This window comes from Drosophila persimilis, unplaced genomic scaffold, assembly GCF_003286085.1.
Source record: "Drosophila persimilis strain 14011-0111.01,24,50 unplaced genomic scaffold, DperRS2 tig00000000-arrow-pilon, whole genome shotgun sequence".
Classification (NCBI taxonomy): Eukaryota; Metazoa; Arthropoda; class Insecta; order Diptera; family Drosophilidae; genus Drosophila; species Drosophila persimilis.
Window position 1 is genome coordinate 4,246,648 of NW_020825288.1, and position 26,401 is coordinate 4,273,048.

Consider the following 26,401-nt stretch of genomic DNA (forward strand, 5'->3'; position numbering starts at 1 on the left):
TGCTTTGGCATTCAGCTCTGGCAACAATTGCAACAGCCGAGCACCGGCCTCTCCAAGGCATAGCTCGTTAGCGCTCCTCCTGGTGATTCTGCTCCCGCCCGTGCTCCCGCCCGTGCTCCCGCTGTTGCTGCCCAGTCACTCTCTGGGGTCGCATTAGCCGCACATCAATACGTATGGGGCACGTTGTTAGGCGTATTTATAAATGATATTACGTATACATGCTCGTACCTAGCGATGTGCCAATTTAAAGAGCAAACAAAGGACCCCTCCTCTTCATTCCCGACGACAAGAGCAATTTTATGAATAATCGTCATCGAGGCAACCAAATTAAGGGCATTCTGACTTTCGGCTCACTCGAGGACTTCTTCCTCGGCTTCATTAATGAATGAAGAGAGCGCGGCTAGGGCGAAAGATTGACATGGCAACCCTTTCGTGGGCACGGCTTTAAAATCCTTTGGAAATGGTCAACAAGAATGTCGGAAGTCTTTCATTCGTAAAATTAAAAAACCATTTTGTTGCTAGCTTTCATATTTAATTAATTTTATTAATTACAGAGGTATTCTTGAGCTGTCAACCAGTTGAACCATGGAAATGGCTATATGTATGTTTATTTGTTTGCGTAAATTCGAGAAGAATGCCCTTAAATTTTCAGTGAATATTTTGACATGGCGCCGGCGGCGGATGCACAGGCTGAAGGCACAGAGATTGATCTGGATCTGATTTGAAAATGAAATCAATTTCTATCTCTATCTCGCTCTCTCTCAGGTTGCCCTAGGAAACATGTTAGACATCGCGGTGACAGGCAACACTCAAACGGGGGACAGCATCAGCATCAGCATCAGCCTCAGCATCCTGGATCCCTGGATGCCTGGATTAGAAGAGCGAGTGTCGGAAAGTTTGTTAGCTCTGCCGCTGGCAGTCAACATCCTGTTCGGGGGCACGTCACAGAGATCCACCTTCTTCCTCCTACCCCTCCTCCTTCGCCGCTTTCTTTGTGATGTGCATTATGAATTAAAAACGCTGCCAAGTTGCGGCATATAAATGGCCATGTCAACGCCGCTGTGGCAGCCTATTAAGTGCTTTTTGCTTTCATTGTTTCCAGCGAGCCTTTTGAGTGGCACTTGTTACACGCACAGCCCCAGTCCATTCCGTCCCCGTCCCCCGTCCACGCCCACGTCCACGTGCCCATCGTCTGGCAGTCAACAGTCAGGCGCAAGGCAGTCATCCCGCCAGACACTGAGGCAGGAGGCACGAGGCAGGAGGCACGAGGCAGTGGGCGCACAGTGGATGGGAAACAATCCTTCAAACTCCCTGGCTGTGGAAAATGGATTTAGCTGCTTGGCACTTTTTTATGGCACACAGCATTCGCCTATCACGAGTTTTCTTTTCTTTTCTTCTCTAGCCTGGTTTTTGTTTTGTTTTGTTTTTTGATGATGTGGCGCACCTAAAAGCATGCAAATGCCTGTCGCTAAACGCATTACAGACGTCTTAGTCCTCGCTTAACAAACTGCGAGGCGAATTAAGCTTTCGAAATCTTCAGCTTCAGCTCCAGCTCCAGCTGCAGCTTAAAATTTAAGTTAATTTCCCCCAATTCTGGCATGCGGAGGAAGGCGTACTTGAACAACAAATGTCGAGCCCGTTTGGAAGGCGGCGGCGGCATCATCGCTGGCTTAATTACAGGCTGCAGCGCTTTGTCTTGGCCGGAATGCGAGACTGAGGTGTGCATACGTGACCCACTTCCGGCTGCACAAAGGGGAAGCAAATTGTAAAAGATCCCAAAGCCAGAGCCAGAGCCGCCGACAGAGCAGGGGCAAAAGACGATGCCGTGCCACATAAATAGGCCCTGGATGGGTGAGGCAGGTGTGAAGGCTGCTCGAGTGAGAGTTGTCATGACATTTGTTGGTGCTGCGCCTTGCCTTCATTATGCAGCTCCCCCCCACGGCTCCCTCCTGTTGGCCCTCTACCAGTGCGAGTGCAAGTTGGCCCTATTTCGTCAGCTCCGACGAGGCGTCGTCGCTTTTAAATCTTGGCTTATTTTTAGCATAATAAATTTCATATGCAAATATTTATGCACTGGTGTGTGTGTGTGTGTGTGTGTGCGATGCGTCTGCGATATTTCAACCTGCCTCTGCTGCTCCCTCTGTTGTTGCATTCAGCCAGGTCTCCTGGTTTCGGTCTCGGTACGGGGCATGCACCATTCATATGAGCAGGACGGCAGAGCCCCATTCGTGCTGTTGCCATAATGCATTAGAAGCGGTAAAGGACTTTATGTAAACATGTCACACACATGCAGCACAGGCCTACGGATGTGTGCGAGAGAGGGCACCAGGCACCAGGACAACAAGTAGCTCATAACGTGAAAACAGCAGCAACAGCAGCAGCAGCTCAAACGACAACAGGAAGGCGATAGAATGGCAATGGGAACAGCACCGAGAAGTAGAACCAGAACCAGAACTAGAACTAGCCCAGCCACAGCCCCAGCCGAGCCATAGACTCCTGTGCACGGACCAAAAACAATGGCAGGAAATGAGGAGCATACACGCACACATGTACATCCATGGAACGTACATTTGGGGCCTTGTTTGGCAGTTGTTCTGTTGCTGCCACCCCACTCCCCAGTCTCCTCGCTCACATTTTACACACTTTCCCCCCAGCCTTACTTTCCATTCACTTTCATTCCAGGCACGACACGTGGGGAAGCTGCTTATTGGGTCGCTGGTTCTTTGCGGTAATTTTATGCCATTTGCACCTTGCAATTGCCGTGTGCCGTGTACCGAGTGCCGTGTGCCTCCTGCCTTGGCATTGGTTTTATTTTTAAGCAAATTATTAAACAAATGCAGTTCGTTGGAAGGCAGCACGTGGCCGTAATGCTCCGGCGATTTGTTGAGGCCATTGGCACGTTCCCTCTCGGATGTTGCACGGGAGTTTTTCATTAGCTGGTGAAACTTTTCAATTTGCTAGCCCCACTAGAACCACTTTCGATTTTGGTTTTCCCCACATGCGAGTTCGAGTTTTCGGCAAAACTCATATAACATTCCGCATGGCCTAGGCACCTAGGCATTCCAGCAGAATTCAGAATTCAGTGTTGGGACACACACACATGTGTGATGTGGATCATATTTAAAATACCGTTATGACTGACTGTCAAATTTTCCATTTAAAGTTTTTCCTCGAGCTGGGAGGCAGGCGATAGGCGGCAGGCGGCAGAGCTTGTGTAACCAGTTGCCATTCATCCATCCCGCCACTCGTCCCAACAGTGACTGAGAGGCAACATGAAAACTTTTCCATTTTCATTTCCATTCCATCACATGGATGGGAAATGGTAGAAGGAAGCGGTGGGCAGTAGGGAGTGGGGAGTCTGGGTTTTCCCCACTTAAATGTCTGCACTGGCATCCTCCTGGAGGAGTCGCAGACCATACAAAAGGCGGGCTATGACAACTGGAGCTGGAGTAAATAAAATAAACCAAGTTTGCATTTACGCAACTTCAGATCCCTTCGAGCTGCTGTGGCCATGCATGCCACTCCGACTCGCGTGCACTCCGACTCGCTTTCGACTCGGAGCCCATCTTGTTACGGTTACCGTTTCAGCCATTTCCCATCTTGAAGTTGCATCTGTGTTTGTATTTATACTGCAGACAGCAGGCGGCAGGACGACAGCACGACAGGACGACAGGGAGATGAGATGAGCTTGATGAGCATCATCATCATCATCGTCGTCGTCGTGGGGGAGCAGGTAATTCAGGTATCAGAAGTGGATAACTACATACATGGATTCTCTGAATGGGTGCAGTGGGGCGAGGGGAATGGATGAATAAATTATGATGAAGAAGGAGGCTGAGGAGCATAGCCTCGGGCTTACATTTATATGTTAATATAGACTTTATTTATAGTTTTTGAAAAATTTTACAAAATAATCAAATATACATACACATACGCTTCTAGTCACATATACATTCAATACAGAAGATGATGTTCTGGTGTGTTCTGGCTATTATAATATTATGTTTAGATTAAAGTAGAATCGTACGACGATGGTGGTGGTCGCGTCGGCATTAACTAAATACAATTACATAACTAAACTAAACCGTAAATTACACATTCAAGTACGAGTTATGGCGTCGCCTCTATATAGTCAGGTGTACATACAATATACATATCCTCGATTACCTTTAGCTACCTTATCGCTGGACAAAAGCATTATCTTTTCACTGGGTGGTATCGGAAGTGGAACTGGTGGTGGAGGTGGAGAGGGGGTGGAGTGGGTGGAGTGCGTGGAGTGCGTGGAGAGATATCTGTGGTATCTTTTGTTGCGATTACACATCCATTTACATACACATAAACATAGATTATGACTTGACGTTAATTCAATTTACTCTGTGGCCTTTGTCTGTAGCGAATTGCTCGACATCGTTTATTAATTACACATATATTTATATAATTCTATATCAATTTTGGGCTCTTCTCTAGTTTCTGTTGCCAGTAAATCCTATAAAAGCCGACCGTGTATCTTCTTGTGTACTTATAATTTGAGTTTACTTGGAAATCAAATTACGTTTTTTTTCACACACCCAAATCAATGCTATTACATAATCATGTGTCTTATGTGTACGCCTGGCCTGGCATTGGGCTTCCTATAATTTCAATATATGTATGTATATGCTCGTAATATATGTATTTTCTTATCCACTAAGTTGCACATACAATACATGTGGCTGTATTTTTCTTGCTTGGCTTTCGATTTGCTAAAAACGATAATACAGGGTGCCGGAAAAACCAAACACTAACGGTGCGCGATCTGCCGTCTGAAGCAATAATATCGAATCGAATATATATATGTATATATATCATGTGAGGCTAAATATTTGAGGGTGCACTGCTATATTTACATAAAACAACCTGTTGGCCACACCCTGTATCGGTGTTTGGTATTCGATCTAAACACTTACATTTTGTTTGGTTACACTCGTATTTACGGATAACGGATATTGAATAAAGTTACTATCAGCTATTTTTTTTGTGTCCTAGTTAGCACTTCCGTTTCCGCTGCCGTTGCCGTTGCCGTTGCCTTTACCCATCCATACGTCATCCATCTCTCCTGCCTGCTGCTTCCTGGCGACGGTTCAATCAGATTTTCTATATTTTCTGTATGTACATTATGCGATAATTGGAAATCAATCAATCCACTTGGAAGTTTTCCGACTTCCTTTGCAGTTGATTGATTTACACGATTGAATCAATGGGCTTGTATTCACTAATTTACTTGCTTTAATGCGGTCAATTAAGCTACTTAGGTTCTACGTACATACAAATGTTGCAAAAAGCTAGAAAAATGCTGTCTGCTGTCTGCTTTAAGCCATCAAAATGTGTCATTTGGTTTGCCTGTATGTGTGTGTATCTGTTTGTGTGTAAGTGGCAGGGCGCGCTTTGCTTCAAATTATTGCAAATTAGTGGAATCTTTTTGCACGATTTTGTTTTGATTTTAACATTGTGTTTTTTTCACAAATTAATTTAACTAAAATAAGTGTGTTGTGTGTGCGGTTATTGCATATCCGATAATTAGTTTATGAATTTATAGATTAATTAAATTAACTATTTGCATAATGCTGCAGTTTTGCATTTTCCATTTGCCTGTGACAGATGCACCTGCATTATATATATGTATATATGTATGTGTATTATATCGATCAAATACATATACATATACATTTACGACTGACTGTATATTATATTATTTCTTTGGTGCAGCTTAAGCCTAAAAGTATGCAATAAAATCTATATACACTTGGATTTCTGAGTGCTCGAATGGTCTGCAAATGCGAATGTGACTGAGTTTGTGAGTGTGTATGAGTGTATTCTTATGGGTGTATTCATTCGTTAGTTTTCCGTATGCATAAATGGTTCCTAGTTTGAACAGTTCTATGCTCTTTTACATTGATTGTTACACGTAGAATGTATGGTTCCTTATTCCGTTTTGGTTAGTCATGATTTAAATTTGAAATTGGTTTTTCGTTTTTTTTTTGTTTTTGTTTTGTTGCTTGAGAATCTTGAATCGAAGAATGAGAAATCGTAGCAGGAATGTCTATAATTATGTTTACATATATATATCTTTCCTTAGGCTACCATTTACGACTAGAGTGTATCCTTCTGCTGCATTCCGCAAAATCAAAATCCCAAACGATACGCTTTACTGCTATTGGCGGTGAGATCCGTAACTTAGGTCGAAAGCAAATCATAATCGAATTTAGGCCAGAACAAGGCTGAGGATCAGCGTGGCCGAGCTCAGGGCCAGGAGTCCCAGTTTCTGCCTATTGATGGCACTGCTCCCATAGAAGGTGACACTCAGATCGCGCATCTCGTTATCTATAAATAAAGAAATTGAAGAGAGAGATTTGTGTATTTTAATCAACTTTTAAATATTTCGGTGTCATTAAGAGTGAAATTATATAGAATCACACTGGGAATGCATTTCAATATTCATGGAGGAGAGGCTATAGCCATAAAACAAATTGTTTGGGCATGCAACTGAACAGATTGAAATGTACAAAAAGCACCTCTCTCACATGACTACCTCTGTATGCATGTGTATATATGTGTGTGTATAGAAACCCATATAGACTAAGCGGAGTTTCAATGGGGTATGCATTAAAACTCGTTTGATTTTCTGGTTTTTATATTTTTATTCTGTTTTTCTGTTGTTGATCGAGGATTGGGAAATGGTGGCGGAAATGGCACGCAAAATAGTTGCTAAACTACACGGACAAATACACACGGACACGCCCATCCATAGGTGTATGCAATTTGTTTTGATTTTTTCCAATTTTATTTCTGGGCTTTGCTTTTTTTCGCCGACCAGCTTAGCACAAATATCGAGTTTTATGTACAAGGTATTTTAAAATAAATACAAATATCATGCAGATTTGAACATGCAAAGAGAAATAGAGATGATAGGTATAGAAAAAGAGAAATAAATAGAGAGATAGAAAGAGAGAGAGAGCAAGTTGGAGATATAGAGACAGAGAGGTAGGGAAAGAGTTCGAGAGAGAGAGAGAGAGAGAGAGAGAGAAAGACTAACCTGACAGACCGTGATTCAAAAAGGTGGACAGATCGACAGGTCCATCTGCAATTAGTAGGTGGAGCAGAGTCGTTGAAAGTTAGGAGAGTTGAAAGTAGCGATAGTAGTGGATAGAAAGGTGAAAGGTGGATAGTGGCAGGGGAAAGCGTGGGGAGTGGAAAGCCTATTGTGCTCAAACAAAATGAAATTCGCATCCGTCCTGCATCCTTTGACATTTAAATAAAATCCATGCGGGCAAATAAATCATTAACGCTTAAAGTGCAATCTGCAATCACTGGGATTTACTTTTGGCGCAGACGACTGCAGACGGCGAATGCAGATGGCCAATCAATTGGGAAGTCATTGGGCGGATTGGATGTTGGCTGTTGGATGGGCTGAATTGCCTCGGTTGGACTCAGTGGAGTCACTGAGCAGCGAGGTCATTCCTGGTGCCAGGCCAGGCAGCTCATTTCATTTAAGCCGCCAATTAAAATGGCAACGGGCAACGTGCAACATCTGTCAATAATGACAAATGAGCATTTGGCCATTCAGGCGATCGAAGCGGCGACTCAAAGGCGCCTCTCCTCTCACAAATATACCCGTAAATGAAGCTCCAGATATACGTGCATGTGGTATATATATATGTACATATGTACATACACATATTTAGTATATCCAAGGTATCGTCGTGTCGCAGTGCGATTTTAATGAAACGCCAAGGATGCCAGGGACATCTACATCTGCTTTTGCTTCTTCTTTTGAATCGAGCTGCCATTTCTGGGCGGGCAAAACTTATAAATATTTGATATCCTGCCTGGCAGATGGTTCGACATTATCTAAAGCAAACAGATCTCCTACCAAATGACGTGCATGCCGGCATACCGGCTTCTTTGCCTCTAACAAGAGGTGGGAAGGACCAGAAGCATCCGCCCACAAGTGATTGCTGACACTTTTAATAGACAGGCAACATCGGATGTTGGAGCTGCCAAGCCGAGCGATAGAATGAGGAAGAGTTGAATGCCGGACGTGGTATCAATGTAGGTTGCATGTTGCACTCATGTTTGGCCACCAGCAACCAGGACAGCTTATCTATCGAGGCATCTGTGCCGCCACCGTCGCCGTCACCGTCACCGTCGCCGCCACCGCCTCGGAACATGACACCTTTAATTCTCAAATGCTCTCGAAATCCACTATCCCATCGGCCTCTCTGCTCATATTTCTCCATTCATTTGGCCATTTAGTCGGCGGCCAGCGGTAAAGCGGCTAAGAAAAATGGCCAGCGGGCGACGACGATCAAATGCAATGCCCAGCCATATAAATTCCCCAACTGTCAACATAAAATAAAAGCAAATTGTCAATTGCGGTCCCACCACCGAACGCCGACAATTTTATAATGAAAACAGACGCGGCCACAGACCCGTGATAGCGGAGACGGAAAGATGAGCAGCGGCGGCCGTGGCCATTCGTGACCATGTGGCTGTCCGGCTAATGTTGCCACCGCTTCAGCCCGGTTGGGTCCGCATGGGTCCGATTCCGATTCCGATTCGGTTGTCGTTGCGACTTTTATTGCTTGCGGTCGGTGGCACAAAACCGTAACGTCACTTGTGATTTCTCGTTTGTGCAGCTAAATAAGCGCCTGGCCATCGATGTCGCCGCAGTGGCGGGGCCTGGGCTGCTCTTCTCTGCTGTGCTCTGCTCTGCTCTGCTCTGCCGCGGTGACTAGCTCTCAGCACCTGGCCGGGGCCCTGTCACGGGTCGGGTCCTGCCTAGCTCGTCGACTGTCCCTCCAATCCTCGACAGTGGACGAAACGCGCTTTTCACATAATAGCATTGCGGTGCGGCAACAAATACAAATGGCCGAGTGCAATCGACATAGAAGGGGGGCAGTCACAGTCACGGACATGGATTTGTTGAGCTGATGCTTCCAGAGGCAGCACCAGCAGCGGCAGCGGCAGCGGCAGTGGTGGCAAATCCTGCTAGCTGCCTCCTGCTGCCGTTGCATCGCGTTGCTGGTGTTTGTAAGTACAGCAGGCAAATCCGATTTTTCGCGCAGCATTTCCGATGCTTTTGCGGACAGTTTGCATCCGTAACTTGGGACTGGGGCGGGGCGGGGCGCACAGCGAGTTTATTACACATTCAGCAAAAGTTGCCACTGCTGCAGGACACACGTTGGGGCAGGCTCACCGCGGATTTTCAAGTTTTCGGCAGCGGCAGCGGCAGCGGCAGTGGCAGCAACATTTCAACAATGCTCCGCACGCACACATCGCTCGTTTGTTGCAAAGTGGACCACATGCGTCCCCCCTTTCTATGGCTTAGTTTTGTATTTTTTTCTATAGCTGGAAGCGGATTTGTCATTGGGGTCCTGGACCTGGGCCCCGACGACCCTTAAAGCCCCGATTAAAGCTTAGCTCTGGCCAGAAAATTCTCTGGTTCCTTATGCATTGTAATGCAGTTTCCACAAACACAAACCTCTTCTTTCGTATATGTATGTGCATATATAGGTCCAGGCATGGGCATGGGCACGGCCACTCGGCACTTGTGGCAAGTTGAAACTTCAGCAACAGTGTCGCCTCCTCGCCCTGTCTCCCTGTCTCTCTCTCTCTCTTTCTCGCCTTCGTGTTGGGGCATGGCATTGTGGGACCTGCACTTTACATAAACATAACATTCACGTTGAGAATTCGCATTACACATCTCGGAGGCGAGCGAGAGCGTGGTGCTATTTTTGCCTGTGCTTATTATGCTGCCACTACAAACTTCTGCCGGGCGGGTCTTCCTCTCATTTCTTTTTCCTGCTCCTGCTCCTGCTCCAGCCAGCTCCTCCTTTGTTTCTTTTTTTCTTACGAGTGCGAGTACGAGGTATATATGCCTTGAAAAACTTTTGCAACTTACATGCAAGTGGGGAAAAAAGCAGAAAAAAAACGATGGCTATGACGACGATGACGACGACGCTGCAGTTGTTTGGGGGCCTCGGCTAAAGTATTCCCAGCGGCAACACAAAAGCTTCAAACGCACAGGGGGACGGGGGTGCAGATGCAGGCGGGGCTCCTCCATGAGAATGGTGTGGTGTTGCAAGAAGATACGTTGGCCGTCGGACTAGGACGAGTAAATTGAAAGTTTTTGAGCAGACGTTCAGTGCCAGCAGCGGCAGCGGCGAAGGCGACGGCGACGACGACGGCTACGACGCATTCTAAGGGGCATGCAGTAAGGGTCCACTTTGTCATCGTTTGAATGCTTGGCGTTGTTGTTGCTGTTGCTGCTGCCCCATGTTGCTGCCACCATTGCTGTTGCTGCTGCTGTTATTGCTATTCCCGTTGCTGTTGCTTCTCCGTTGCTTCTGACGCTGCTGCTGCGGCGCTCCTCAGTTGGCAGTTTCAGCAAGTTTTACGCAAGTTTCAACGAGTCTTTCATTTTCTGATATTTCTTCTAGCCAAACGTCCGCCATTCACACACATATAAACACAACCATACAGCACACACGCACACACAAACAGAGAAAAACACACACAAGCGCCCTTCAGAACACACACTGACAGACTCGTTGCCTTACTTTATGTTGTAATTTTATTTAACTTCTTTTTTGCTTTATGTCGAGTATTTTTTCGCGTGCACAAAATGCATTATTTTTGATGTCTCTATGTGCCGGGGTATACGAGTGTGTATGCCCTCTGACCCTCTGCCTGCAAAGTCTCTGCCTGGCCACCACTCTCCAGACCCTCTCGTGCTCTTCTGTCGTTACTATTACCCAGCGCTATAGATGATGTAAATAGTTGCATACCTTAGTAGAGTCTATTCCGCTGCCCCTTGTGCTGTTCCCCCCACCCAAGTGTCCGCCACGCACCGAAATGGCAACGACAATGACAGGACACCGGGAAAAACAAAGGGCACAGCCGTACAATGCCACTCGTCGAGCACATTACGGGTGCAAACAACGACTACAGAAGAGGACTCGTTAAAATTAAATGCACTTGAAGAGCGGACGGAATGCAGCCAACGGCAACTCGAAGTAGATATGCCCTTTGGCGTTCCTTCAGCTGACCCAAAGGACAGGATATTACGCTATTAGACAGGATATTACTCCGCTAAGCTGGCCAATGAATGTTCAATAATTACGAGCAATGGAATATTTTTCCTGTAAAAAGCTTTGATTCTCCAATAAGTACGGTACAATTTAAAGAATATTGATGGTAAAATGGCGAAGGAATTCATTGAGTGATATTAAAAATATATTTGATGGGATGTTCATAACGGATATATAAAAAAAAGATTGGGATTGCAATGGGAAGAGGAACTTTCAAGAGAGACTACTGAAAACATAGGTATTCCTTTCGACAACTATGCTGCGGATAAATTATACACAATATCGATTGTAAATTGGAAATGGAACTATCACAAAAGGAAAGTTGTAAAAACTAATGAAGCGCCAGCATATCCTGTAGAAAACTTTGCTTCCCTCATGTTCCTAAAGTAGCTCTCTTCTATACATACTTGTTGAGCAGCATCTTGGAATGCAATCGACCCACCATAATGCCAGGGTATTATTGTTTTCCCAAATGCCATTTGCACCCGTTACCACCCTTCAGGTGGTTGCCAAACCAGCCTCATAAATGCGTGGAGGAGGTGGACTTTGAAGTGCATATGCGAAACGTTGGATCCCCGGCTGTGGGGAGGGATCTGTGACAACACACTCCATTGGCGTTTTCTTTTAGTGGCCGGAGTCTGACCCCGGCAGTCGCTCTGGCCTGCTCTGCTCCGCTTGCCGCACACGTAGCAAACAGGTAAATGAACTGGTAATATTTCTGCAACTGTCTCTTGCCCTTTCTCCCTTAGTCTGCGATTGTCTGGGTTGGCAGAGTCTTTGGGTCTGGGTCTGGCTCTGTCCTTTACTGTTACGGTTAGTGCCACAGTTATTGTATGGCATACATATAGCTGGCATTGTTCCTGTAGTTATGACACTCTGCGCTCATTAGTTGCCGCTTTGCTCGATTGCACGCCATGATGTTGCTGTTGCGGCTGTTGCGGCCGCTGCTGCTGTGCTGTATCCTGGCGTTGCTGTTGCTCTTGCGTTCCTCTGGTGCTCTGGTGTAGTCGTATTATTGCATAGCATGCTCGGCCACTAATTGCGTAAATTGTTTACGTTTCGAAAATATAATGAAGTCATTTTCATTAGCACAAAGCACAGCCATCGGATTGCCACAAAACGAAGCTGTTTCTGGGGCCATGGCAGTGGCAGGGAATGCAAGTTGATTGCTGGGCAGGGGGGCAAGGCAGGGCATGCAGGCTTCAGACCCCATTTCAATGGCGCGTAATGAAGTATGCTGCCTCAGAGAGAGTGTGTCTGTGTAACCTGTCAAAAGCAACACGTCTTGCATCTAGCGACATCGATAGCTTCCGTCTCAGCGGGCGGAAAAGCGTCTGTATTGTTCCCCATCGCGATCTCTGTATGTGTGCGCCATTCACGTTTTGGTTTATTAAATTTTCGCTGCATCGCTTTGTCGCTGCCACATGCTGCCGCCTGCAGTCGTCTTCTGCGAGCATCTCATGGCGGCGGCATGTGCGTGTTTATTGCATATTTCTTTTGGTTTTTTTGTTTTATTGTTCGTACTGCTGTTGCTGCTGCTGACTGCATATTTATGCGTTTGTTTGCCAGGCAACGCTCTTGCGACACAGCAACAGCAATGGCGGCATTGAACTGTGAACTATTTGCATTTGTATGCATTTCGCATGGCAGCCAAAAGATGGCAAACGGAGTGGTGGCTCCACTGCACCTCCACTGGCCTGGCCTGGCCTGGGCTGGTCTGGCCTGACGCCGGGCAAATGTGCGTCATTTGCATGGAAAATCGCTTTCCGCGCGCGCCACATTTTATGTTGCCATTCCCCCATTCCCCGATTGCCCCCTCCCCCCATGCTCGCTCTCGCTCTGCTTCTCTTTCACTGCTTTTCATGTCTATCGCTCTGTGGCATTGCCGTAGTCATTTTGTATGCAGTGCAACAATAGTTTTGCATATAAATGGTTTTCGTTTGCGCATTTAAATCTACCCACCTGCCGTCGGGGTCTTGCGTGCTGTGTGGGAGGGGATGTCTTGGTCGATGCACTGCATCTTTGTTTGCGACTTTCAAGAAGGGATCCTGTCCTGCGGACTTTGCTCTTTCCTTTTCCCTCCTCCACCGTTCAGCACATCCAATTAGCGATGCCTTGTGCGCTTATTTGATTCCTCACCCTCATTATGCAAAGTCAAGACTGCACGCTCGAGCCACCCATCAATTAGTGGACCCAATATGCCCACAAAAACACACACAGTCTCAGTGGATGCAGGGACTGCAGAGGATGGATGCGGGATTTGCCCATGCGAGAGTTTGTCAACTGGCAGGCAAAATAACTGCCAGCGGTGCGTATACTTGATATGCGCATGGAAAATGGAAGATAGCTGTGACAGGCGTGTGCATGTGCTGTGCATTAAGGTGTGTGCGAGTGCGCCTTAGTGCGAAAATTATTGCTAAATTTTCCCCGAAACGAAGCGAAAAGAAACGAAATGAAAGCGCAGTAAATGCATCCACTTCGCGGCTCACTTGTCGCGCGCTCCCTTTCGCTTCAGTAATACATTTTAAATACATTAAATTGCAACAGAGTCCACCGATTTTTCCCCGTTTCTGATTTTCCCTTTTTGTTTGCTCTGCCGATGCCGCATCATTGTGATTGTTGTGGATTATCGGGGTAAAAGCAACGCATAATACCAAATTATTATGCATGCAACCAGCAACAGAAAGCAAATACAAAGCCAAAAGGATTTCAATCGGTTGACCATCGGCTAGCCGAGGCAGGGATACCCTCACAGAACTCTTGCATTCACAATCGCAATACATTTCAGGGTATTCATTGGCTGTGCCACACGTAACAGGGTGCCGGATATAAGCCCTAAGGCTTAAAATGCATTATACACAAAGTGCTGGGCTGGCATTTTCGATAGATGGAGATATTGCGACACTAGTCGCATTACTGACACTTACCATTCGATGATGTGGAGAAGACAAAACTGTTGGTCAAATCGCTCCAGCCGTAACGATTCCTGCAATCGAAGACCATTTGCCCGTATTAATTATGCAGCTCAGGAAAATTAGCAGTTATTAATATGCAAATGCTTGCTAATGAGCCCAACAGAATGCGGCAGCAACGTTCTGCTTCGGCTATCAAAAACAACAATAACAACAGCTGCGGCTGGCTGTTCCACTCACCTGGACTGCACGGTGGCCTCGTAGTGCTGATCGGGATCCAGGCCGCGTACCATGTAGCTCATGCCCTGCGAATAGTGATGCGACACGGGTATGGCCGGCAGGACCACATTGCGCCAGTCGTTCCGTCCCCAGTGCATCAGATTGCCGTAGCCGGCATAGCTGCCCATTCCAACTCCGCCGGCGCCGCCGACTCCGCCGATGTTGCTGCCCATGTGATGCGAGTGGAGACCAGAGCCGTACATCTGCGACGAGGAGGAGGACTGCGATGACGACAACGACGACGAAGACGATTGCGAGTCAATGGCATTGCCAACGACCTCATGTCCTTGTGGCAGCTTGCGGAAGGACAGCTTGTACTCCTCGATGGGTGAGTGCGAGTCGACTGCCCAGGAGATGTTGTATCTGCCAAAGGAGAGGGATAAGTGGGTAAGTTATCGCGTGCAACAGTTGCTGCTGGGTGGGGGATTTGTTTTAGGGCGGGTGCTGCAATCAATATGAAATTGTTAAATTTTCTATAAAGTTGGAAGCTGAAAGCCGGAGCTTGAGCTGTTCAAGACGAAGTCAACAGCAAGCACGCCAGCAAGGAGCCATGTCAGCAAGGAATCTCGAGTCGCAGCAGCAGCAGCAACAACAACCACAACAACAACATAATCAATGGAGCGATGTGGACAATGGCGGGGTTAAGATACTGCGTGTATGAGCCACATCCCCGCATTGTTGCTGCTGCAGTCTTAACATAATGCCGGGTGCCTCCCCTTTGTTATTGGCTGCTTGTTTGCCCTACCGACCCCCGACCCCCGACGCCCGCCCCATGCACCCCCCTATAACGATCGTCTGGGCCCCTTCCTGCCGGTCGCACAATGCGTCCATTCAACCGAAAAGCCAACAGAGTCCTGCCACATTCTCAGCTCAAGTGTAAATGAAGTTATATGGCCACCCACTCTGCGCCACTGCTGCCATTCTCCTGCATTGCATTGTGCCAGTCGGGGGATTGGCCAGCTGCATTTTTGGCCATTGGCCCCTGCTTAAAGTTCGATCCCCCCAGCAGCGATGGCTTTAATGTCGAGCAGAGTCCGCAAGGACCGGCACTACTTAAGCTCATTAGTCATCAAAGCTGATGGACAAACTTATTTATAGGCAGGCAGAGGCACACTCCACGCTCCAGAGCAACTGTTGGCATTCAAGTAAACAACTAATTACAAGATGTAGCTCATGGGATGCCAGAATCCGAATCAGGTCCAGAGGAGCCCAGCCCGGCTGTCGCAATCCTCCATTACAAAGGCGCAACTTCATTGCTTTGCGATAAACTCGGCACACAATTTGAATGCTAATCAGCATTGGGCACAGGATGGGGTCTGCTCCTGGGTCCCGTCCCCATTCAGGACATAAACAAGCCTACAAGGCCCAAAGGGAAGGCGGAGGCCCTGCTCTTCCTGTTTTGCTCTCGATGTTTTCTGTTTTCTGTTTTCTCTGCCTGATTATTGGCCCATGCGACTAATAACTTCAAGTCCTGACGCACAATAAAAACATAAAACGCCAATCAGAGAAACTTTTTCGCATATAGCATAAAACTAAAGTAAGCAATAAAAATGATTATTAACAATTGAAGAGCCCGGCAACGGCATCGGCATCGGCAATGGCAACGGCAACGGCGACTGGCGCCAGTCTATAGCGACTCGAACAGCTACAGAATCGCTTTCGGTTCTGTTTTTTTGGGGGTCTTTTGGTAGCTTAATTGCCGGCAGCAGTTTCCGGCGGCGGCAGCGCCAGCGAATCAAAACCAAATGAAACGAAATGAAATGAAATCAGCGCAAAAGTTGACATGGCTATAGCTTGGTTAGTTAGTTTTCACCCAAAAAGTTAGTTCGTTGCTTCCCCCCGAAATTATAATGGTGCTACTAGTACTTGCTCTGCGCGATATTTGCTTGGAGTTTTTTCCTCCATTTTCCAGATGTGGTTCTGCTGGAAAATGTTCTCGCGGGCATGGGGCTTAATTCAAGTTGAATTATTGAAAGGTGCCAATGGCACTCGCCTCCCATTTTCCCCATTTGTCGAGAGAGTGTAAAGCTATCTAACTGACTGAATGAATGACTGACAGACGGACAGACGGACAGACGGACTGATGGACTGACTGGGCTGTCTCCCAGCTTGTTCGAGTGTGACATGAGATGTGAGCTTGTTTGTCGCTTTCCTCACTGGCTCTCGACTCTCTTTCGGTGTCTCTTTCTCTCTTGATGGTTTGGCTCTTCGTATCTGTGTCGCCCCTCTTATGGGTGGGTGTGTGGGTGTGTGTGTGTCTGCGTGTGTTTGATGACAGCTAATCCAATTAAAAGTTTTATTCGTTACGTATACGCACTGAACGACCCATAGGGCTGCCCATCCATTGGGCGTCTCTCTGTGTCATTCGTCGAAATTAATCTAATAAAGTCACTCAGTGTGCGATGTGTGCATCATCTCTGTGTAGAATGCAATGTCTAATGGCCAATCAACCCACAAAATCCTGACATTTGTTTCTGATTTTGCATTTAATTCTCAATTACGTAACCGTAACTCATGGCCCGAACCCCTGACCCTCACTTCTAATTAGCCGGAAAAACTCCTCCGAACTTGGCACGTGACCCGCGCAACCGTAATCGAACGATGTCGAAGGATGTCGAAGGATTCACTTACCTGTCCTTGTACTGACTGATTGGCGGTGAATTAAAAACGGCTACATTCGGTTTTCCGCTCAACTGGAGAGTCTTGCGTGCCTTGCCAAGCTGATTCTCGGCCACACAGGAGTAGTTGCCAAAGTCCTGCGGATGCACTTTGCGTATAATCAGCGTGTGCCGGGATCCGCGCGTCTCCATGATGTGCCGCTCCGTGGTATCCAGTTGCATGGTGTCTTTGAACCAAATTACCTGTAAATAATTGAAAACTTTGGTCAATCGCAGCGAACACAGCCACAGCAACAGCACGGACTTGCTAACAACTTCAGAGTATTCCGAGTGTGTGTGTGGTGTGTGTGTGTTGAGTGAATGAATGAGTGAATGAGGAGAGTGTATCTAAGTATAAGTAGCTCTAAGACCGACATTGTGTGTGCGTGTCTTTGTACCTTTCTGTTTAAGCGGTTGAGGTTGGTTCTTGGGGCATGTCTGTGGGATTGAGGGACCATCGGACTGAGGTATGGGGTCGAGAGCTGAGGTGAAAGTTAAGACGATTTGTGGCGGGTACTTCCACTTCGTGCTGCTGTCACTTGAGCGTCAATTAAGCGTAATTCCTGTTGAAATTGAAAACCAGATCGACGTGCAAGGCGATGAGTATTGATTTTCTTTCACAGTTCAGATTTTTCAACAGATTTTCCCCCGAACAGAACCCCCTCAAAGCCACACAACTCTAATGACTGCTGTGTTTTGGCCTGGTCATAACCAGCGGAAGATCTTTTCCCATCTTTGGGTCCGCATCGTTTGTCCCTATTTGTTTGTTACATACAATATATCCCGGCCAACTCCGGAGCACATGTTTTGTGTGTCAATTGTGCCCGAATCCTGTGCAAACATATCCTGGAAGCAGCAAACTGAGGATAGAGCCCACGTCGCACCATGGCCCGGATTCCGACTGTGGCCCGCTGACAGACGAAGGGACGACCGTGCGTGTTTTGTAAATGAATTGAGCGCGCAAGTCGCTGGGAGCATTTTTGCCAACACTGCAGCCCGTCGAGCTGTCGCCGCTTTGACAGGTCCCAGACAGGATACCGGAGGCAGGATGCGGGAGGCAGAAGGCAAGAGGCATTCTGCAGATAAGCAAGGACAGAACGCACGAATTAACAGGGGCTTGGCAGTGGGAGCAGAAGCAGAAGGAAAAACAGCAGGTGCTCGATGGCAATCTCCAATCTCCACAAAGGCAAAAATACTAAAACAAATAGATGAAAAAATTATGATAGCCCAGAGAAACGAGAAAGAGAAGGACTCTGAAACACAGATAGAAATAGTTGTGGGGTCTAGACAGAAATCTGTTTGGTTCTGGGCCCCCAGCCGTCTTCTTTTAGATTAGTTAACATTGCCACTGGCTTGCAGCATATTCCATTAAAATGGCTGTCAGTGGTGCATATGTGTTGTCATATTTTCCGCTCACACAAACACAGATACAGAGAGACATATCCACCCCTCCACATAGAACGGGATGTTCTCTCATACGTGTGCAGTTGTTGTGCTGCTATGCCGTCATGCCATAAAGGTTTTTTTCCTTCTCCTATTATTTGTCCAAATTGTTGATGTTTGCTTTTTTCATGCCTTTGCCTTCTGTTCTTGCTGTTGATTTTCCGCATTCCCCCTTTGTTTAAGCTCTAGTCTGGGACCTGTGTCCATCATGGCCACAGACATTATCATCATCATCATCATCCGAATACGAATCCACCATCTACATGGCGCCATGGCATTCATTCCTTCAACGGTGCGTAACGAGGCGTAAGTGTTGACGTGGCAGAAAAATGAGCGCAGAAATTATTTTATTTTATTATTTAATATTTTCGACCGTTTCCAGGAGATTGCTAACCGAATTAATTAAGCAGCACTTTGATTGCCGGGAATTCGGGGGATTGATTGCCCGAATTGATTCTGTGTGCACTTCATTAATAGATCCACGCAAATGTTGCGCCAATCAATCTTTTGCACTTGCGCTTAATTTTCAAATGCTTTTGTTGCACGGCCACGTGAACAGGCGAAAGGAAGCGAAGAAGAAAACGTAGAAGAAACTTTGGCCAACTTTGGAGCTGCTGCCACTTCAGATGAGGCAACAGAGAGAGAGAGAGAGAGAGAAAAGTAGCAACGAAAAAAAATTAGCATTGATGAGCAGCAAAGCGAGAAATACCAATCAACACTAATCAGCCAAAAAGGGAAGAAAAGAATTTGCGTGCTTCTCCATTTTCCATTTCCCCTATTCGTACTCGTATTCCTGCCTGGCAATCTATTATGCAATACCTTCCTCTTCCATGGAGCAGGGAGCATGGAGCATGGAGCATGGAGCACGGAGTCTCGGCTTCCGGAAATTGCTGGCGGAAAAGTGTTGTTAGATGGGTGTGCTTCGGTGGCAGCGTAGCAGCTGCGTGTGGAGCTGCCCGAAAAGAGAGAAACAAATAATTGCAAGAGGCATGTGGGAATTACGCATACGCCAAGTTGGCACGCCACCACGCACACACGAACAGACCCTGGAGTCGACTTCAGTTGCGTGTCATTGGTGCTGTTGATGTGGGAGAATCTGGAGCTGTTGCTCCTCCTGGTGTCGCCACTAATGGCCACAGTTTGACTTAAGTTGTTGCCTACGGCAATTGGTCAGGGCCTGGCCCTCAGGCACCTGCTACTCCAAGCTTCACCCATGGAAATGCTAATAGAAATTAGATAATGAAGAATTAATCACATATCAGCCAGTAGTTAGGGACAGGAGTGTGAATGGAAATCACTCCACTACTATGGAATCTAAATCGAGTAGGCTTCTATAATACTATATAAAATACGTTCCCTATTAAATCTGATTCCTGAAATCCGAAAAATACAAATCAAATGTTGGGTCGTCGCTATCTTCAAAATCCATTTCCGGATTTTGTCCCCGGCGAGGGACAGACAGCGGTCAGTGATAAACAAATCAAAAGTTTGATTAAGCTGTACGTGGAGACCATTTTGGAGAAATATGATACGGTGGCAGACGAACGCGGCGACTTGTATGTGGGAGATGCTGGGGTAAGCTTAATGTTCTGGAAGCTGTACAAATCGGAACATACGCGTCCGATGTTCCCAGATGCGTTGAAGCAGGCCGTCGCTTTTATGAGCACTGCCAAGGAGAAATGCAAGCCTTATTTGAAGCGCTCCTCGGAGCGCTTCTCCTTCGTCTGTGGCAACGCTGGGATATATGCCGTCTCCGCAGCCATTTCGATGGCAGTCGAAGACACTAAAACTATGGCCAATGATCTGGCTGTCTTCAAGACGGGAATGCCGGCCAGCTTGGAGAAAATGCACACGAAAACTGGCTGCGACGGATTTATGGTGGGACGGGCCGGCTATCTATCTGGCTGCTACTGGCTTAACAAGGTTCTCGGACATAAGGTGATCTCCGACGATGACGTGATCTCCATTTGCCAGATGATCATAGCCAGTGGCCGTGAGTACAGCAAGATCCGAAAGAGCCCGTCGCCGCTGGCCTACCTGCATCACGGCACCCAGTATCTGGGAGCGGCGCATGGCATGTGCGGCATTTTCCACATGCTGCTCGATAGTCCCTGGTTCCGGACCATACCGATCTCCGCCCCGAAAGATGTATTACTCGACATTAAGATCTCCATTGACCTCTTCGTTGAACTTCAGGACAGCGTGGGAAACTTCCCGGTGTCCATGGAGGACTTGCTCACGGGAAGGGATCCAGAGCGGCGCCTGGTGCACTGGTGTCACGGCGCCCCAGGGGCAGTCTACATGCTGGCCAAGGCCTACTTGATCTTCAACGAGGAGAAGTACTTGAACGCCATACGTCTGGCGTCCGATCTTGTCTGGAACAGGGGAGTCTTGCGCAAGGGACCCGGTATATGTCACGGCGTGGCCAGCGGTGGCTATGTCTTTCTGCTGCTCTTCCGTCTGACAAACGAGATGATGTACCACTACAGGGCTCTCAAGTTCATGGAGCTGCTGATCAACCCCATCTTCCAGGGAGAGGCTCGTATGCCCGATCGTCCATATAGTCTTTTCGAGGGAGTGGCTGGCACTGTGTGCTTCCTGATTGACCTCTTGGATCCGGACCAGGCCTCATTCCCCTTCATGGATGCGTTCCATTAGGGTGTTCCAAAGGAGAGGCACCACGGCCCACTTGTCACTTGTCAAATTTTACTCTTGTTTAGTTGCTTATGTTAAATTTACGTTCAAAAATTTGGAGGGTTATCTATGCTCCACAGCCGCCACAAACTGACCGTTGACTCTGTTCTCTTTGGATCCTCTACATCTCTAAAACCTTGCAAGATTCTGTATGGTCTCTAAGCACTCAAAAAAGTGTAAGTAAATAAGACATTATTAAACAATAATTTATTATTTTATTTCATACTTGCAGAATCAACGAAGTGCTTTTTGTTTTGGCGTTTGATGTCTTTCAGTACTTGTATTAGTGCATTGGTCGCCATATATATATAGCTTATTCAATCTATCTAAGCCTTAAGTCATAGATACAACACCTTTTAAGTACCTTCATTCGGTAAATAAAATTACGAAAATTTTCCAGTACATGCTCTCTATTTCTATCATCATCTTTTGCAACTGTGTTGCAGCACAATTTCCATTCTAGCGTTTCTTCTAATTAGGTTGTTATACGGCTTCCTCTAAACATCTACTTTGCGACGAGGCTAATAGGCAAATTTTCACTACTCATTCCGTCCCGTCGCGCCGCACAAAAACTCATTACAGCTGCTGAGGCTGCTGCCGCTGCTGCTGTGTTTTGGGGCGTGTGTGCAAATGTGAAGAAAATTACCAATTTGGAAATTAATTTGCAAAATAATTAAAAACCATTGCAGCAACATTGCTCCGCTCTAACTCACTCACGGCTCGACACAGCCCTGTCGAGAGTGATGATGGAAGTGCATAAAGTGCAGTGGCTGTCCTATGGTAGGGGTTGTTATTGGATGAGCCAAGGGTTGGCGCAGGGGCTGTCCACACACAGACCCCCCATTAATGCTGTTAGCCGCTGATGCTGATGCTGATGTTGATGGCTCTGTCAGAGACTGCTGCATGTTTAATGCGTCCGACATCGATGACGGGGACAACGTCGTTGACAATGCCGCACTGCCCCTACTCCGCAGCTCCCTGCCCCATCGGGCCCCGTCCGATGACGTTGATAATGATGTTGTCTCATTGCCATCGCTCATGTTAATGACAATTGCTCTAATGACTTTGTTGCTGTCGCATGAGCAGAGATTGGGTGTTGCATGGGGGTTACATTCACGTCTCTGGAGTGGAGTGGGGGGCCTGGAGGACAGGACAGGACGGGACAGCGCTTAGTGCTTGTTTATGATATTCATTATGCAACAAATCGACAATATCAATGGTTTATGAATATCCCACAGCCAGACTTGGGGTTGCGGTGCCATGCGTAATTAATATGCAAATATGCACATAAGTGCCCTAACCAGAGGCATCTCCATGTGTGTTTGACCATCTGTGCGGGGTGTTCGAGTGTTCGGCGGTGACCGCCCGAGTGCCTTTCAATGGTCGCTAAATAATTAATATATGCTGCCGCGGTGCTGCCTGGTTTGCGGTTTTTGCCCAACAATCCAGAGCCGCCAGTCCGCGTTGACAAGACATAATTAAAAATGCTCGTTGCGGCTGGACTGGACAATGATATGTCATACATTCCCTCAATGCAACATTCCACTTCAACATTCTTGTCGCATTCATTAGTGTAAAGGATGGCCCACTATTTTGCGACTTGATCCACTCTAATCCCCATGTAACTTTGATTATTCAAATCTAAAACATTGCTGGAAAAACTCGCCTACTTTCGACCCTTGATCCATGCTAATTAAACTGACCTTTGCCCTGGAGGGCTTACATGCCACTGAATTCCTTAATTAACATTTTCGCAGGGGAAACAGGGGGGGAACAAGTCTGCTCCTAAACCGGAGAATCGGCGCAAAAAACTCGCGCGTCTGGCCACACTTGAGAATTTATATATGCAGCGGCACGTGGAGTGCTTTTTCCAGCCAACACTTTTTGGAGGGTGGGGAGGCTCGTTAAAGGGGAACCAGCCCAGAAATAACGACAAGGAAGCGTTAAATTGTATACACTTAGCCATGGGGTTACGAAAAACGAAACAAAAAACCAGGAAAACTCAATGAAATAAATTCAGAAAAATGACGAACTGCTGGGAAATGGGAGGTGTGGGAGCTGAGCGGACGGCAAATGTAAAAATTGCATGCGGAAATGCCATTCTCAAAGACTACTAACTGCCACGCCCCGCCGTTGGGCCGTCAACCGCCGCCGTCAGTGGCATGCACCATGCAAAGCAGGAGGCCGGGCACATGGTGCAGACGGGTGGATTTTAATGAAATGTTTCGGACAGAGCAAATATAAAGCTACAGCCATAGCTCTGGCTCTGGCTCTGACTCTGACTCTGGCACTGGCTGGGAAGGCAAATAAATAGTTACGCTCTTCTTTTCCCTGGAAAGCAGTCAACTCTTTGCGGCCACAAAACGAGGGGCAGCGAGAAGCACACAAAAAACGAAAATGTTAAAAATTAAATAGCATAAAAACTTAATGCGCTGTCGAAATTCGGGGAATGGGCGGGCCTTCCAGTCACGGCGGGAGTCACGGCCAGAAAAACGAGGCGCAAATGGGAGAGGAAGTGTGGCCTCGAGGCTTCGGACCTCGCTTCGGATACACTTGCGGGTTAATTTTTTATAGGGAGATTTTGTGATATGATGATCGGATTGTCATAAACTTTGCATGCGATGCCTTTCTAACAGAGCCTTTTAGTATGGTAGCTACAGGATATAGCAGTCCTTTGACCTTCGATAGTTATTGCAGAAAGTAACATCAAGATTAATTCTCGGCGTTCCAAGCATCTCGTATAACCAATAATACCCTCTGAAAGGGTATGTCCAAAATGAAACGAAACAATGTGAAATGAAACGGGAGCTGTATAATTTTAAGCATTGACATTTGCGGTCGCAAGTCATTATTTGCCATTCCTTTGTGGCCATAGGTCTCACTCGTTCTTTCGCACTCGTATATCCTTTTTTCATTCTCTGCCTTGTCGCTCATTCTTTTTCTTGCGCGAGTGTGTGTATGTGTGTGTGTGTGCCGCCATGTCATTTTGGGTTTTCTTTTCCAGTTCTTTGGCATTCCTCCTGCTGTTTCATTTTTTTCGGCAGCTCGCCGCTTCTCACTTCCGCTTTGGCAACTTCCGCAATTTTACTTTGAATTATAGCCAAGCGTATTAATTTAAATGTCGACAAAAGGCGCAAAGCACAAAAATAAACACCGAGAATAAAGAGAGCAAGAGAATGACAAAAAAAAGTGGGATAAAAATTACTGCAAAAATATACGAAAAATGCATTGAGACACAGACGACATTCCACTCCACTCCTCTTCTCCGCCTCTCACTCTGACTCTGACTCTCACTGTGTCTGGAGCCATCTCCCTTTCTCTTGGGGGACTATTGTGAGCGATGTTTGATTAAAATTATGCCCGGCGCCTTTCTCCTATCTGCACTTTGTAGTGCACTTCAATTTGCCTTTGTAGACTTTTAATTAATGCGTTGTATGGCAGCTGCTCATCCCTGGCTCTGCTCTCTGCTCTCGAACAATGGAGACCAAAGAGAAAGGAATTCAGGGAATGCTGACCAAATTCACGGGCTGATAATGATATCTATATCTTTGGCCGAGTCTATTTGTGCCACTTGAAAGTGCTAAAGTCGAAAAGAAAGGCATCATATCAATGTGCTAAAGGAAGCCAGACATACTGGAAAGATATCTTTATCATAGCTAGAAATCCAAGGAATGTTACTTAAATCGAGCGTTATTTGTATCCATCGTAGTCTGAATCTGAATAATAATTTCTATATCTATAGCTGCATCTGCAAAGTCTTCATGTACATTTGCAAAATTAAACTCCCAGAGAAAAACACTTTGGAGAATGCTGGCACAAATGTATGTGGATACATACATATATCTTTATCTTTATCTATGTATATTTTTAGGATTTTCTCTGTGTGTTCCACCAGTGGTGAGGGGCGTGTTGTACGTGTTTCCGAGTGAACAAACGCGTTAATGAAAATTTATGTATGAAATTTAATTAAAACATACCTCAGGCTGTGTTTCGCCATGGACGATGCAGACCAGCATGGCCTCGTGCCCTTCTCCCGAGAAGACAACGGGACGCTCCACTGCGATTTCTGGCGAATCTGTACATCGGTGGGCGAGTATTTCGTGGGGTGAGCGGATGGGGTAGAAAGAATGTTAAGAAATTAGTTAATAACATGGACATGGGTCTCGGGGCCAAAAGCGAAAAGCGAAAAATCAATGGCCCAATGGCCCCGATGGCCCCGATGGCCCCGATGGCCAGCTATCGGCGGGAGCCACAGGGCCAGAGAGTGTAAATAGAGATGGGCGCCATGTAATTAGCACATGTAATGCCTGTTCGCGTCCTCCAGGGATTGTCTGTCCGCCACTGTCCGCCAAATTACACATAAATTGTTAATAAATGTCAGAATGGTCGATACCACCCACCCGTAAGGCATTTCAATAATTGTGAGAGTCAACCAATAAATGTCGAGTAAGTGTGTGCACGGCACTGTAATAAAAGCAGTGCCCGCCGCTCTACGGTGTGTGTGTGTGTGTGTGTGTGTGTGGGTGTGTGTGTGCCACGTCCGTAGTTCTGTGCCTCTTTCCCTATTAAATCCCTCCCGTCTACTTTGGTTCCACGATTGCATGCATCGAGAGTCAATACCCGTTCGAAATCGAAATCAGTTTTGACATAAATTGAACTGACAGCGAAACTCCGAGCACTCGCACACACATTCGCACCCCCTGAAGTACGGGAAAAAATTAATTTGTTTCGCCTTTCGATTCCATTGTGTGAGTGGGTGGTTGGGTGAGTGGGGTCGGGCATACTTACATAGGACATGGAGCACCACCTGGCTGGAGGCGGGCTGGCCGACGCGATTGTTCGCCGTGCATATGTAGACGCCGCCCTTGTGCCGGTCCACGTTCTCGATGGAGAGGACGTGCGAGTGGAGCTTCTCCTCGCCTGCAAAAGTATACCATGAAAACCGCATGAAAAATGCAACTCAATAAGGTCGTGTGGCGCACGGGGCGGGGCTGTGTATGGGCTGTGGGTGGTTTTGTGGGAAGACCAAGAAATGACAGAGCCAATTACAGGGAATCAACGTGCGGCCAAGTGACAGTGATGTCCTGATGCCGTCGTTGTTCGCTGCCCCACCGATCCACAGCTCCACAGCTCTACCACCGCTCCAGCGGACCACCAGTAGCCAAACAAGGAAACCACCAACAGAGAGAGGCATATAGATACACGCCCACACAGTGAGCATTATATTTAATAATAAAGGAGCAGCCCAAGCGGTCGGCGGACAAGGACGCGGCCGAGTCTGTGGCCG

The 26,401-nt window shown here is 46.9% G+C and overlaps 2 protein-coding genes across 2 annotated transcripts in view; one reads left to right on the forward strand and one right to left on the reverse strand.

The window, feature by feature from the left end:
* Positions 1 to 5,715: 5,715 nt before the first annotated feature.
* LOC6594930 (opioid-binding protein/cell adhesion molecule) overlaps positions 5,716 to 26,401 on the reverse strand; it is a 116,589-nt gene continuing 95,903 nt past the window's right edge. Inside the window, exons 6-12 of the mRNA XM_002019991.2 lie at positions 25,903 to 26,034; positions 25,092 to 25,189; positions 16,952 to 17,181; positions 14,282 to 14,683; positions 14,057 to 14,115; positions 7,073 to 7,117; positions 5,716 to 6,360 (exon numbers count right to left, since the gene is read on the reverse strand). Of these exons, the coding sequence (XP_002020027.2) occupies positions 6,242 to 6,360; positions 7,073 to 7,117; positions 14,057 to 14,115; positions 14,282 to 14,683; positions 16,952 to 17,181; positions 25,092 to 25,189; positions 25,903 to 26,034 (1,085 nt within the window). The 3' untranslated portion in view covers positions 5,716 to 6,241. The remainder of the gene's footprint in view (positions 6,361 to 7,072; positions 7,118 to 14,056; positions 14,116 to 14,281; positions 14,684 to 16,951; positions 17,182 to 25,091; positions 25,190 to 25,902; positions 26,035 to 26,401) is intronic.
* Positions 19,814 to 21,486, forward strand: LOC6594932 (lanC-like protein 3 homolog). Its single transcript, XM_002019993.2, has 2 exons — positions 19,814 to 21,290; positions 21,347 to 21,486. Exon 1 carries the CDS (start codon positions 19,819 to 19,821, stop codon positions 21,076 to 21,078), a length of 1,260 nt encoding a protein of 419 aa, XP_002020029.1. The 5' UTR covers positions 19,814 to 19,818; the 3' UTR covers positions 21,079 to 21,290; positions 21,347 to 21,486.